Source organism: Chamaea fasciata, unplaced genomic scaffold (genome assembly GCF_029207755.1).
Source record: "Chamaea fasciata isolate MVZ Bird 193981 ecotype frontalis unplaced genomic scaffold, bChaFas1.0.hap1 SCAF_19, whole genome shotgun sequence".
NCBI classification, from domain to species: Eukaryota; Metazoa; Chordata; class Aves; order Passeriformes; family Sylviidae; genus Chamaea; species Chamaea fasciata.
Genome location: NW_027094104.1, coordinates 4,938,817 through 4,952,593, shown reverse-complemented (window position 1 = coordinate 4,952,593; position 13,777 = coordinate 4,938,817). Strand labels below are relative to the sequence as shown.

General features: G+C 62.2%; 2 protein-coding genes across 2 annotated transcripts; both read right to left on the bottom strand.

Moving 5' to 3' along the window:
* Positions 1-641: 641 nt before the first annotated feature.
* TTYH2 (tweety family member 2) lies at positions 642-7,699 on the bottom strand. Its single transcript, XM_066200601.1, has 14 exons — positions 7,492-7,699; positions 6,803-6,975; positions 5,378-5,489; positions 4,855-5,075; positions 4,679-4,774; positions 4,529-4,601; positions 4,374-4,443; positions 4,191-4,246; positions 4,017-4,109; positions 3,848-3,940; positions 3,631-3,773; positions 3,330-3,515; positions 3,169-3,247; positions 642-1,826 (listed from the first exon to the last, which is right to left on the bottom strand). Exons 1-14 carry the CDS (start codon positions 7,618-7,620, stop codon positions 1,749-1,751), a joined length of 1,602 nt encoding a protein of 533 aa, XP_066056698.1. The 5' UTR covers positions 7,621-7,699; the 3' UTR covers positions 642-1,748.
* A 464-nt stretch (positions 7,700-8,163) lies between these two features.
* On the bottom strand, positions 8,164-9,893 carry RPL38 (ribosomal protein L38). Its single transcript, XM_066200374.1, has 5 exons — positions 9,838-9,893; positions 9,613-9,644; positions 9,217-9,277; positions 8,441-8,563; positions 8,164-8,255 (listed from the first exon to the last, which is right to left on the bottom strand). The coding sequence occupies exons 2-5, from the start codon at positions 9,613-9,615 to the stop codon at positions 8,230-8,232; spliced, it is 213 nt and encodes a 70-aa protein (XP_066056471.1). The 5' UTR covers positions 9,616-9,644; positions 9,838-9,893; the 3' UTR covers positions 8,164-8,229.
* Positions 9,894-13,777: the final 3,884 nt, after the last annotated feature.

Below are 13,777 nucleotides of genomic sequence, written 5' to 3'. Positions count from 1 at the left end.
AGGAGAGAGGGTTTTGAGGACAAAGGACTCCAAAAAGGAGTGGGAGCCTCAGGGAGACCCAAATGTGAACAGAGACCCCAGAGAGGGAGGATGCTGAAAGAGACTGAGAACCTCAGGGAACCCCAAAAGGGAATGGGATCTTGGATGGAGGACCCCAAAAAAGAGTGGGGAGTCCCAGAAGATGGTGTGCACCTTGGGAATGTCCCAATAGGGAACAAGAACCTCAGGGAGTCCCAGAAGGTCCCAAAGGGAACGGGAACCTCGGCAAACCCCAAATGTGAGCAGGGATCCTGTGGAGGGAGGACCCTGAGAGGGCCTCAAAAGGCAGCAGGAGCCTCAGGGAGCCCCAAAACGGTGCTGAGGCGCAGGGACGGAGTGATAAAGTGCCCGGGGTGACAAAGGACCCCGGTGGGGCCTGGTCCCGTGCCGCTACCGGTGGGGCCTGCACGGGAACGCGTCGGCGTTGCCAGGCAACAGCTTGACTCCCCATCACGTGACATTGGCGCTGCCGTCACGTGACGCCGCCCAGTGCCGCCCTTCCCGCGAGGGTCACGTGGCCGCCGCCATATTGGGAAGGTCAATTCATAGCTGCCCGCAACTCTGATTAGCCCCCCCAAAAAAGGCGCACAGGAGAGATTAACTTAGTCCAAGTGTTTATTATCTTTCCCCCCAAAAGGGCACATACAAATCCATCCAGACTCCAGCTCCCAGCCGGAGTCCTTCGGTTAGTTCACATGCGGTTACAACAGCTCTTCTACCAGTACCGTTACATGGAAACGTTAAAAGCCAAAAGAATAAAAAAGAAACCCTCGGGATTTTCCCCACGGGGAGGGATGCTAGTCACGGGGAATATGGAGACGGAGTCAGGGGGATGTTCTGGCCCCGGGTGGGGGCACACCCACTGCCCTGTCCGCACCCTTTGGGGGTCTGGGTGGGGTGGGGCAGGGGGTCCATCCCGGGGGATTTCCTGGGGATCCGTGTGCCAAAGGGCAGTCCCAAAGGGCCAAGTTCAGCTCGTACTGCTCTCCCAGCTCCTCACCCTGGAGCCCTGGAAATCCTGGATGAGCCTCCCAGGGTGGCAGGTCCTTGTTATCCCTTCCCAGGCACCTCCCCCACCCCTGGGATGCCCCAGTAGTTCCTGTCCCTCTCCCAGGGGATTTGTGACCACTCCAGGGCTGCAGGAGGAGGGGAGCCTGCCCCAGCCCACACCTGCCCTGGGGAGCCAAAAAGAGCCTAAACCCACCCCAAAAAGCCGCTACAAACCCCACTGCAGTTCCCTTCTCTGGAACAGAGCCAGCACCTCCCACGGCTCCCAAAACCCGCAGGACGAAGCAAAGGAAATCCAGCAAGGCCAAAACATCCGTAATTCCTCAGGACGGGAATGCTCCGGCTGGGGGGCAGCGAGGGGGGCACGGGGAGCTGGGACAGCCGGGCAGGGGTGTTGGGAAGGGGTTGGGATCACTAGTGGTTGGTGCTGCATTGCTACGGGAGCCCCTGCCCGCACCCGGAGGCAGCGTGGCCCGGGATTTGTGCTCCAGAACATCCCCAAGCGGGCGCAGGGACAGGAGAAGACACCGGAGACCCCTCTGTGCTCCCGGGAGCCCGTAAGGCAGCAGGATTTGGGTTCGGGGGGCTGCCGAGGGGAGGGAGGTGCTGGGGGGGCTCCAGGCTGGTCCTCCAGCCCCCGCCGTGTCTCCTACCGCGCGTTCCCTCTCCAGGGTCTTTGGTTTCCCCAGCGGAATCTCCTCCTAGGCCGAGAAGTCGCCGCGGTGCCGGACGTGCTCATCGGTGACCGCCAGGTATGTGGCTCTCATGCTCGGGGAGTACTGGGGGGACACACGGGGGTCAGCACCCCAAAACACCCCACCCAGCCCCTGCACTGCCCCACTGATCGTTTCCATGCGGATTAATCCCAAATTCATCTGCCAGGGGGGTATGGGAAGGCTCAGACCCTGCTGTCGGCCTCTCTGAGGGCTGGGGGAGACAAGACCCCCCTCCCCTCCCAAGCCAAGACCCTTCAAGCCCATCCAGCTCTGCTTTGTCCCTTCCCAGGCTCATCCTCCACTTTCCCAGCTTCAGCCCAGCAGCAAATTCATCCCAAATCTGCCCGTGGGATACCAGCCAGCCCAAGCCTCCAGCCCCCCCAGGATCACACTCCTCCAGGATTTCACAGCAGGGAGGATCACCCCAGCCAGGCATTAAGGAAGATTATTCCGAGTTTGTTATTCTGGACTCAGAAAGTCTTTCCTCAGGGATCTGAATCCTGGGTAAATTGGACTATTCAGGGCTGGGAGAAGCGCTCCAATTAATCCCCCCCACTTGTGTCCCCTCCCCTGGCTCGCGCCAGCTGCCAGGTCTGTGAGATGGGATCCAAGCTTCCACCTGATGAAAAAAATCATCCCTGGAGGAGAGGAACACAGTATTCTGCCATGGCAGCATTCCTGGAGCCATATCCTGACTGGGAGGGGTTTCACCGCTCCAGGGATGGAGATAGGGACCAGCATCCCAACATGCAGGAGCGGAAAATCCTCCTGGAATGTGGCTGGGCACAAAATGTGGCCCTTTGTCCCCCCTCCCTGAGCTCTCTGCATCCCAGAAGCCAAGCAGGAAAAGGGGATGAAGGGAGGCATGAAAGGGTGAGGAGAGGGGGACCCCCGGGATAAGGGGGGAGAAGGAAGTGGCTGAACTTACTCTTGATGGGCAACTTAGCTCCAAAATAATGGATGCAAAAAATTAAAAGAATCACAAAAAAAAAAAAAAGAAAGAAAAAAGAAAAAAAAAAAGAAAAAAAGAAAAAAAAAAAAGACAAGGAATAAAAAATAAAGCAGCAGTACCAAACAGGGCAGGATTAACGAGCAGGGAAATGGGAACGTGAAGGGAGAGACTGCGAGGAGCGTCCTCTGAGAGCTAGGATGGAGAGGAAACACAGGGAAGGGAGGGAGGGGCGGGTTATTTTGGTGTCCCCCAGCACGTGGCTGTGCCCCCTCCCCATGGGTGGCCAGGAATTGGGTTAGGGCTGGGCAGGGGGAGCCACGTCCTCTGCCAGGGCACAGAGACCAGGATCTCCTGTCCCTGTCCCAGGCTGTTGAGCACAGGTGACCCAGAGCGGCTGCCCAAGGTGACCCTCCTGGGATGTCACAAGGGTTTGGCCTCGTTCTCCCATCGTACCGTGGGGGGAGGAGAGCCTCTGCCGATGAGGGGCACGTTCTCGTAGCGGGGGTTCCCTCCAAAGAGCACAGCCTGGTTCCTGGGGGGCAAAGCGAGACCCCCGTCACCCCCCGTCCCCAGCACAGCTCCCTCCCCACAGCGGGGGCTCGGGGGGGTCTCACATGTACTCGGAGACGGGGGCGTTGGACACGGTCTGTGCCGGGGGGTGCAGGCTGCTCTGGCTGCCCAGGCTGCTGCTGTAGCTGCAGAAGCTGCGCAGCTGCCCCCGGGGCGGGCGGTGCGTGGCGATGCGCCGCGCCTGAGGGTTGAACGGGTCCTCTTCGTCCATGTCATCATAGTCCCGGTCCCTGCGGGGACAAGGCGCAGGCACCGCGTCCCAAAGGTGCCCGGAGCGAGGTGCGCGTGGCTCTGTGGCCGGGGTGAGGGCAGGGGGCTGGGGCAGGGGTCTCTGGGCACACCCACCGCCCGGCCAGCTGCCTCCAGGCGCGTGGGGCCGCGCAGATCACCGTGGAGAAGGCGGCGGCCGCCAGCAGGGAGAAGAGCCCGAGGTAGAGCAGCCCCTCCACGCCGTCGTAGCAGATCCCGATGAGGCCATCCAGGTAATCCTGGCGGGACACAGGCAGGGCTGTGGCACTGCAGGGGCGCCCCAGAGCTGGTCCCCAGTCAGCCCCCTCCTCACCTTGTGCAGCCCCCGGCAGTCCAGCAGGGCAGTCAGCTGGTGCAGGCTGGTCTCTGAGGAGTTGAGGAGCTGCTGGACCCCCAGCAGGTCTTTCTGTAGGAAAAGGGGGGTCAGGGAGCTCTGGGGAGCAGAAGGAGGGATGGGGATCCCCTGCTGTCCCCTCCTGTACCTCAGCTGTTGGGAAGAGGGGCAGTGCATACTGGATGAGCCCCTGGATCTGGATCTGCATGGTGGTCAGTGAGCGCTGGAACACGGTGAGAGCCTGCAGGGGGGAGTGGGGAACAGTCACAGACCCCCCCCAAGCCCCAGGCAGCACCAAGGGCAGTGCCCACCCCCCCTGTACCTGCTGGAAGGGGCTGCTCAGGCTCTGGTCACAGTACAGGTAATAATGAACCACCTCTGCAGAGAGAAAGGGAACATCAGCAGGAGCAACCCAGGGCACAGGGAGCTGTGGGGGGCACCAGGCATCCAGGTGAGTTTTGGGGTCCCTGTCTGTGCTCGCCTCCACCTCACAGCCAGCTCTCACCTGCACTGATCTCATCGTCCGTCTGGTTCATGATGAACTTGTCTGGGGCCACGCAGAAGTCACTGGTGCCCTGTGGAGACAGAGGGACCTCACTGATGCCCACAGTGCTCGGCACAGCCCCGACCAGCCCTTCCCTCCCCTCCTGCACCACTCACCACCGCGGCCGCCGTGTCCACGGCCATGGAGGCCCAGCTGAGGACCAGCATGAGCAGCCCACAGCACAGCATCCTGCAGGGAGAGCACGAGTGGGGAGCATGGCTGGGGGTCCCCGTGAGCCCCCCCGAGGCCGTCCCCCGTGTACTCACATGACCAGGAGGCAGCGCGAGTGCTTGGCCAGCCCCAGGCAGGCCAGCAGGCAGACGGTGAGGACGAGGATGAAGAAGAGCAGGTAAGCCAACCACCTGAGTGCAGAGGAAGGCTCTGTCACACTTGGCCACCTCCCCAGCCCCGCCAGGACACGCCCCTGAACGCTGGAGCTCACCGGTAATACTCGACATAGGCGACCTGTCCCGACAGCTCGGTGAGGTCAGCGCTGACGCCCCGCCAGGCCGGCAGCCCCTGGAGCTGCAGGACGATGCTGCCAGCCAGCTGCTGAGTGAACTTGAGGGTCTGCACGTAATCCCCCCGCGAGGCCAGGAGCTCGTTCAGCCGCGCCAGGTGCTGTTCCAGTGCTCCATCCATCTGCAGTGTGGTGCTGGCAACCTGCGGCCGGCGGGATGGTCAGCACCTGCCGGCCTGGCAGAGTCATGTGCCCCATCCCTGGAATGCTCTTTCTCCAGGAGAGCAGCTCCACCCCAACCCGCTGTGCCTTCAGAACAGCCCTGCCATGGCCCCAACCCAGCTCTGCTGGGCCACAAAGGTCCCATTCTGTGGGGTGACGTCACCCTCCCGCGCTGGGCACAGCGCAGCCACCCCGGGGGCTCGGCCGGACGTCCCTCCCTGGTGCTTTGACCAAACCCAGAACAGGGGACTGATGCGCCCTGGGGGCTGTGGACCCTCCCTACCAGGGAGTCGATGCCAGTGAGGGTCTGGTTGGCGTGGTCCAGGGCATAGAGCAGCTGGAAAACCCCGTCGTTGGTCTCGCTGTTCCCATAGAAGCCGATGCCGACGGCCGCACTGTGGGCAGAGAGGGGACCCTGATGAGAGGGGAGGTGTTGGAACCCTGGTCACTGAGAATTTTAGACTTTAATCCTGACTCTGGCAGAAAAAGATGATAAAAAGCAACAGGGAGGGACACAATCACCCTGTGACACCAGCTGGACAAGGGACACTCCCCAGAGCACCCTGCTTTTGGGGGACAGCCCACCAATGGCAGGGCAGAGACAAAGAGTGGGACAGGGACAGTGCCATGATGGGAACCTGCTCCTGCCGGTGACAGGGGCCTGGGGACAGCTGGAGCTGCTCCCTGGGCATGGTGGGTTGGAAGCTCCTCCTGCCAAACCCTGAGAGATTGAGGGCGGAGGGGCTGGGCCAAGCAGATTAGGGGAATCCGCTGGAAGAGCTGCTCCCGATGAAACCTTTGGCTGGGAGCTGAAGCGGCTCCAAGCCCTGTGGTGAGCTCCCTGCAGCTGTTGCAGAGCTCCCCACGGAGCTGGGACAGAGCCTGGAGCTGGCCCCGAGGACCGAGGTCCCTACAGCTGTGTCCTGGCCGGGCATGTGCCCACATGTAGCTGGCAACCCCGGTACAACCGACAGACACCGACCTGCTAACAGCCACCATTAGCCCTTGGACGGCCACCAACGGGCTCCTGGGGGGGTTCAAAGTCCCTGGGAGCTGCAGAGTGGGCCCCTGCCGTGGTGGGGGGGTGGGGGCAGCTCGCTGAGCTCATTGGTGCCGTTTCCCTGTCTCCCTGTTTCCCTGCTCCGTGCGAGGCTCGCCGGCAGCCATCTCGCTCCGCCCCGGCAGAGCAGCCCCTTTGTCTGGAGCGAGGGTCGTGGCCAGGCAGTCAAAGGGGCCCGTGGCCCATCCTGTCCCTCCCCAGGCCAGCAATGCTGGGGGACACTCGGGGTGACTGCCCTGGGGGTCCTCCCAGCCATGGCTGCCCCAAACCGAGGTGGGCTCGGAAAGTCCCCAGAGCAGTGCCGGGTGAAAAAGCGTCCCCTTGTCTAATTGTTGTGGCTGCAATTAAGGTCGGGGACAAGGGACCTGCCAGCTGGGTCACGCTGCCACCCGCCATCTGCTCTGGGCTGGGATTAGCGGCCGGCCACGCTCCCGCCCGGGATTAGCCGGGAAGGCGGCACAGCCGTGACGGGGATGGGGACGGGGCTGGCCCGCAGCTGGTCCCTGGGGCTGCCCCAGCAGCTGCACGGGAGGAGGCAGGGATGGAGCACATTTAATTGCACAGATCTAATTAAAGCGACTCGTGGCTGGAGCGCAGAGTCCCCTCGGTGACAGGGGGACGGCGGCAGGTCCCTATCCCCGTCCTCACCAGCAGATGAGCCCGGCGGTGACGGCCATCCAGGTGACACAACACGAGTGGGACCGCTTGGTCTCGGGGTCCTGGTCCCTCTTGCAGCAGCACAGGCAGATCAGGTACACGGTGAGGAAGAGGAGGTTGAGGCCGAGGCACACGGCGGCCACCAAGCCCAGGAAAAGCAGCGACTGGGAGGAATGAAGGGACAGTCAGCAGCCGTGCCCGTGACCCGCTGATGTGCCCGGGATGCGGCCGCGTTCAGCGCCCCATGGGACTGTCACGTGGGGAAGAGGAAGTGTCCCTGTCCCCATCCCTGTCCCCATTCCCACGCAGGGCCCCCAAGCCGCGGTGGCCGAGCCGGGGGTGCAGCCGTCCCTTGCCGGGATGTTGGATCTCTGGGACGCCGGCGCTGTTCTCCCTTCCCGTTTAGGGGTCACGGCGGGCCGGGATGCCGCGGCGGCTCCGGGAGCGCGGGGCAGGGGCTCAGGAGGACCAAAGGGAGCGGCGAGGCCGGGAGGGGAGCGGCGGGGCCGGGGGTGCCGGTGCCGGCCGGCCCGGGGGGGGGCCGGGCGATGAAAGGCGCTTTGTGCGCCGTGAGATCAGAGCTGGCACCGGGCGCCGCCGGGGAGCGGCGCGGGGGGCGCGGGGCGAGCGGGACCCAGCGCGGGGGGGGCCCGGGGGGCGCGGGGGTCCCGGGCCGGTACCTGCTGGTAGTCGGGGTCCTGCGGGCGGAAGGTGCTGGGCACGGGCTGCAGATCCGGGCCGCGGTGGGGGAGCCCGTGCAGCCAGGCCGCCCACCAGGGCGCCAGGTAATCGGCGCGGGCGGGCCCCATGGCGGGCCGGGGTCGCCGCGCTGCCGGGCGGGGGGCGGCGGTGCCGCCACGCCGCGGGCTCTGCCCGCCCGCCCCGGGACCCACCCACCGGCACCGCCCCCCGGGCCCGCCCCGCGCACCGCCCCCGCTGGCCGCGCCGGGCCCGCCGAGCCGCTCGCGGGGACGGCAGCGCCCGGCGTCACCCCCGCCACCGGGACACCGCACCCCGAACCGCCCGCTGTGGGGGCGCCGCACCCCGCAGCCCCTGCTACCGAGGACACCGCGCAAAGGACACGCTGGCGGCCCCGTGTGCCAGCCCCAGGGCCCGCAGGTCCCGCCCCCAGCTGTCACCCCAGGGCCCGCAGGTCCCGTCCCCAGCTGTCACCCCAGGGCCACCCAGGAGCAAGGGGGCGGCTCCAGGTCTGGTGCACACAGGTACCAGAACCGGCCCCTGGACTCCCCTGCAGGGAGCAACACCAGCCCCAGGACCCCCAGGGCGGCTCCGAGACCCCCGGAGTGGCTCCGGGGCCAGGAACAGCGAGTTGTAAAACACCAAACGCGACATCGGGAACAGTTTTTTATTTATTTTAACAAACAAAGAGAATCCAGCAGGCACCAGCTGATCCCGGCTCATTTCAGCTCCTTCACGGCCAGACCTGGGGAGGAGAGACAGGACATGGACTGGGGGGGCTCAGGCATGGAAGGGCTGCCTGGAGCCCTCCAGCTCTGCAGGAACACCAGTTCCAGGGACAGTGGGAGCCCTGCAGGGACCCTTACACAGGGAGGGGGCTCTCATGGCCCCCCTCAATCCCAAGCACCCAACACAAGATTCCCAGGATACCTGGGGGCAGGGACTGCTTCAGCTTCTCAGCCTTCTCCTTGTCGGTGATGACCAAGGTGTAGAGGTATCGGCTGCAGCGCACCTTGAACTTCACATTGTCCTTGTTCTTCTTGATCTTGACAGCTGTGGAGGAGGAGGGGACAGCAGGGACACCCCAGTGTCACCCCTGGGACATCCAATCCACTCCCTTCCCCGTGCAGAGCACTCCAGCTCCATCCAGAGTGAGGATTGGGAGGAAAAAGCTCTTTGAGGGCTCTCTCAGGGCTCAGCTCCCCACACCAAAACATTCCTATGGGAGCCGGTGACAGCCAGATCCAAACAATCAGGAGAAGAGGGAAAACTCTTCCCGTGTTGTCAAACAGTGAGACAAGGCAGCGCTTTGTCTCAATTATCCTCACTCTGTGGTGGCAACAGCAATCTCCCGTTGAGGGTGATGAATCACCCGCTGTGACAGAACTCCAGCATCCGACATGGCATCCAACAGAGCAGGGGGATATTTGGGAATTGCTTCCAGTGAGCTGCACCTGGGGTTTGGCCAGGCAGCCCGGGAATGCACAGCTGGGAACACCATTCCTTGGGAGATGGGAACGTCATTCCCACCCCGGACCCCCACGAGTCCCTGCGCCCACAGGAGTGACCTCGGCCACTGAGCCACAGCCACCCCAGGCCACCCCAATCCCTCGGCATTCCCAAGCCAAGGAGCTCCTCAGTGTCCTCAGGGACGTGTGCTGGAGCATCCCCCCTCCTCTCTCTCCTGCCCAGGGACCCCCACTCACACTTGGCGTCCTTCCGCCGCGCCGTCAGCAGGAAATCCTTGATCTCCTCAATCTTGCGAGGCTGCAAAGTCAAACACAAACTCCTGCAATGGTTCAGCTTGGAAGGGACCCCAGAGTTCACCCAGTTCCACCCCGTGCCACGGGCAGGGACACCTCCCAGGCCTGCAGCACTTCCAGGGATGTGCTCCCTGCCCAAAGCTCATTCCCAGCTCATCTCTGGCCACAGAATCCCCCAGGACCCCCCAAAGCCACCCCTCCCTCACCCCGGGGACCCCCAAAGCCACCCCTCCCTCACCCCGGGGACCCCCAAAGCCACCCCTCCCTCACCCCCAGAGACCCCCGCCTTCCCCTCCTCCACTCCGAGGACCGCCCCCCCGCCCTCCTCCGGCCTCTCACCATGGTTCCAGCCCGGCTTCGGTAGCTCCAACCTGCGGCATAAACGAGCCAAGATGGTGTCAGCGCAGTCCTCCACCCATCGCGCCCCCCGCCCGCCATCGGGTCCCCCCGCGCCCCCTCCTCCCCCCGGCCCGCCCCGGGGCCGCCCGGTGCCGCGAGGCCGCGGATGGCGGCGGATCCCCCCCGGCCCCCCCCGCCCGGGTCGCCCCAGCCGCCATCGTTCACCAGCAGTCGCCGCGGACAAACCGGAAATGAGCGCCGCACTTCCGCATCCGAGACTTTATTTCCTACGGCGCGGGCGGCGGACAAAAAGCGCCTGATCGCGATGGCGGCGGCGGGACCTGCGATGAGTTGGCGGGGGCTCAGCCCGCAGTGCCGGCCGGGGACGCTGCCGAGAGAATTTTGGGCACCTCCAGCACTCCAGAGCCAGCCAGGCACGGCCGGGAACGGGGAGCAGAAACTGCTTGCAGTTTCCCGAGCCTCAGAATCTCTCGGGAAGATGATCTAAGATTCCGTCTCTGCTCTGCTCCAGGAACCCCGGGAGATGCTGGGGCTCGATAGCTCCAGTAGGGCTGTAATGGACCGGTTTTGCCACAAGAGAGAGCTTTAAGCCCGCTGAAAACCCCAAAGCCATACAAACCACCCCAAAACCCCGGGCAGAATCCTTGGGGACGGGTGGCGAGGGGCAGGAATCCCGTCCTGTCGCTGTCCCCATCCCCATCCTGCCAAGCCCTAAGTGGGTTTTTGGGGGTGCTGGGATGCTCCTAAGGGTTGCTGGACGGGCTCACAATTCCCCCAGTAACTGCCAGTATCACCCCAAGCCCGATTACTCCGGGTAAAACGTGCAGCTGCCAGCCCAGGGCTCCCACCCAGGAGATGATTTTGGGGTGGGACCCTTCTCCCTCGCCACCAAACGAGCTTTTTAATTGTTTGATTTACTTATCTCCTCTGTGATGGGCTGATCTACTCCGCTGCCTTTTAATTGCTCCCAAACTCGAGCGGTTTTTCATGTTTTAAGAAATGCTGAATGGTGTAATTAAACCCCTGGCAGCGTAAATCAGCGGCGCGGGAGGACGACAGCCCCGAATTAAAGCTTTTGGCATAACAATAAAACTAAACCGGCATGAAAAGTGCCCGTTTTGGCACCAGCGCTGAATGCTGATGCCGAGGGGGGCTGAGGAGGCACCGGGCACCCCCAAAATCGCCGGGTTTTTGTGGGATCATGGAACGATTCTGGTTGGGAGGGACCTTAAGGCTCACCCTGTTCCACTCCCTGCCACACCCCTGGAAGTGTCCAAGGCTGGGTTGGACCTTTTGGAGCAGCCTGGGATAGTGGAAGGTGTCCCTGCCCATGGCAGGGGGTGGAATGGGATGAGTTTAGGGTCTCTCCCCACCCAAACCATTCCATGGCTTCATGATCCCTGCATTTGTGTCATCAAGGAAGATATGAAATAACTGAGGGTCACCACTGGTCCCTGAGGTCCATCAGGACTCCGAGCCACTGACCACACAGTCCTCTGGATGGGACATTCCAAAAATTTCCTTATCCATCCGCAATCCACCCATTTGTCTCCCAAAATGCAGCTTGGCCTCACCATGGGAGCAGGGGAAGGGGCTGGGTGTGGGGCAGGGGGTGCCTGTGTCCCCTCCCCTGCACCCCCAGAGCAGCGTCATTCCGACCCTTCCCGGGGAAAGGAATCACTTTTCCTTTATTAATAATATTTAAAGCCGAGTGGGTGCCTAAATCAACAAAAATAATTCATGAGAGTCATTAGCTCCTCAAAGTCAGGCTCTTTTTTTACGACCGACTTTAAATTAAAAAAAGAAATTAGAAAAAAAAAAATCCCAACCCCAAACCCCACCACGTTCGGAATCCGCAGCTTTTCCAAGACATCAAATGCGTTTCCTGCCGCCTCCCCCCGGCCCGGCTCCGCCGCCGGAGGAAATTCAATTAACGGCCTTAATTCACCCTCCGACTGCCAGTTTTAGATTAAAACAAAATCCTTTGGATTCTGCTCGGGAAGCGCCGTGAAAGGATCAAGGCGGGGGTTGAACCTCGTGTTTTGGGGGTGCCGTGAAGCCCCAGATTTGGTGTGGGGTTTGGTGGACAGGTCAGTGAGGACCTTCCCCCTTCTTCCTCCTCCTCCTCCTCCTCTTCTCCATCAGCTCCAAAGGCTCCGGGAGCTGCGAGTCTATGGAGGAAAAACGCGATTCCAAACGCATCCCATCTTCCCAGCGCCCTCCTCCCAGGACCTGTGGGTGCCACCTATCCCCTAGGGGACCTCGGGGACCTGGTGGCATGGGTTGGGGACCCTCCCCCAGAGCCCTTGGGAACCGCGTGGACACAGTGCCACAGGTCCGGGTCTACCCCTTGGGGACCGCAGGGTAGGGAATGATCATTGAAAAATAGAACAAAAAGCTAACGGGATTTTTGTGGGGTTTTTTTCTGCTCCATCCCTGGATCCCGGATGGACAGAGCCGGATGCTTGAACGGGAGGAAGCTCCAGCACCCGAGGGCTATTGTGGGTCAATTATCCACAATTAACCTGTCCTTAATGAGGCTGCAAAAGAGGGGAACCTCGACAGGGCATTGGTGGGACAGTGAGGGGGGTCCCTGTGGCAGCCGGTGGCCCCCACCCAGAGAGGTCACACAGAGAGCTAGGGAACAGGGAAAGGTGGAAGGGATAGAAAGGAGGGAAAGGAGGGAAAGGCCAAGGCTGGACGTGGCTCGGAGCAACCTGGGACAGTGGGAGGTGTCCCTGCCCACGGCAAGAGGTGGAACCGGATGAGCTTTAAGGTCCTTCCAACCCAAAGCACCCCATGGTTCTGCAGCCACTCTCAGTTTCGGGGTGCCACAGCAGGCTGCAGCATGGGAGGTGTCCCTGTCCTCGGGAACAGGGACATCCCATGGGTGCTGAGCCCCAGTTTGGGCTGAGAGGTGCCAGGCGGGGACGCGAGTGGCTGAGACACACGGCTGGGATGTGGCAGATGCAGCCGTGCATCCCAGTGCCCGACAGAATCCCAGGATCATTCAGGCTGGAAATGAATCCACGACTGCATCCAAGCTGTGCCCCATCCCCACCTTGTCCCCAGCCCAGAGCACTTGGACACCTCCAGGGATGAGGACTCCAAACATCCCTGGACAGCCCCTTCCAATGTCTGACCACCCTTCCAGGAACGAATTCCCTCCGAGCTGTTTCCAACACTCTGCACACACAGAGCAGCGTGTCCCCACACCGCTCCCAGGGTGGTGGCACTGTGCTGGCACTGCTGTCACCTTGCTGGTTTGTTCTTCCAGCCGCCGTGTCCCTCGGAACAGCGATTGTGCCGGGAGGCGGAGGTGGGAACCGGCAGAGGGAACAGGAGACAAGACAGGACACGTTCACTGGTGATTCGGGGCACAAACTGCAGCAGGAATTGATTTCTCCCCCAGTTTACGGGAATTTCTCCCCCCAGCGCAGAGAAGAAAGGTGGATTGCCCTCTCCGCCGCGTGCTGGGAGCATTTGTCACCACCAGGGACAGGAATCTCTCCCCAGTCTCTCCCTATTTCCTTCTTTCTCCCCCCGTTCACTCTCGTTTTCCTCCTTGCTCAGATCTCCGCGCGGGGCCCCGGCGGCGCTGCCGGGAGCCGATCAATCGGCTCCTAACGCGGCTCCCCCGGCCTCATCCACCAGCCCGGCACCACCGCACCGAGCGTCCTGAGCTCCGTGGGCAGTCTGGGGCCCGAACCAGCCCATTTGGAGCCTCCGTCCTGTTTTCTTCGTCTCTTTCCCTTTTGTTCCGTGCTTGTGGAGGACAAAGGCAGGAACAGGCAGCGAAGGCAGAGCTGAATCCCAAGAAACAAAGCGCCTGTTTTCATGGAAATGCCCTGGAAAGGAGGCAGCAAATTTGGGGAAGGAGGAGCACAGGGCTGGGGAAATGTCTGGGGGGAGTTGAGTTCAGTGTTGGCATCGTGGTGTGGCCAGAGCAGGGAAAAGAAGGAGAACTGGGCTGGAAGTTTTCCTGCAGGCATCGGGCACCGTTTGAAGCTCTGGAATATAGATGTATTTTTTAATTAGGGATGGGTTGGGCTGGATCCTGCCCGGGCAGAGCATCCAGATGGAGCCAGGAGCAGCATCCGGATGGGGAGAGGCTCCTCCTTTGCCTCCAATTGTTCTGGAGCCG

Bases quoted from the DNA above. Each gene is read 5' to 3' on its own strand.
- TTYH2 (XM_066200601.1), bottom strand. From the start codon at position 7,620: ATGGGGCCCGCCCGCGCCGATTACCTGGCGCCCTGGTGGGCGGCCTGG. The intron at 4,444-4,528 runs GTGAGTGGTGCA...CTGTCTCCACAG, and splicing joins TGGACACGGCGGCCGCGGTG to GGCACCAGTGACTTCTGCGT. The intron at 4,247-4,373 runs GTGAGAGCTGGC...TTCTCTCTGCAG, and splicing joins GGACGATGAGATCAGTGCAG to AGGTGGTTCATTATTACCTG.
- RPL38 (XM_066200374.1), bottom strand. The intron at 8,564-9,216 runs GTGAGTGGGGGT...CCTCCTCCACAG, and splicing joins GCGGCGGAAGGACGCCAAGT to CTGTCAAGATCAAGAAGAAC. The intron at 8,256-8,440 runs GTATCCTGGGAA...TCTCCTCCCCAG, and splicing joins GAAGCAGTCCCTGCCCCCAG to GTCTGGCCGTGAAGGAGCTG.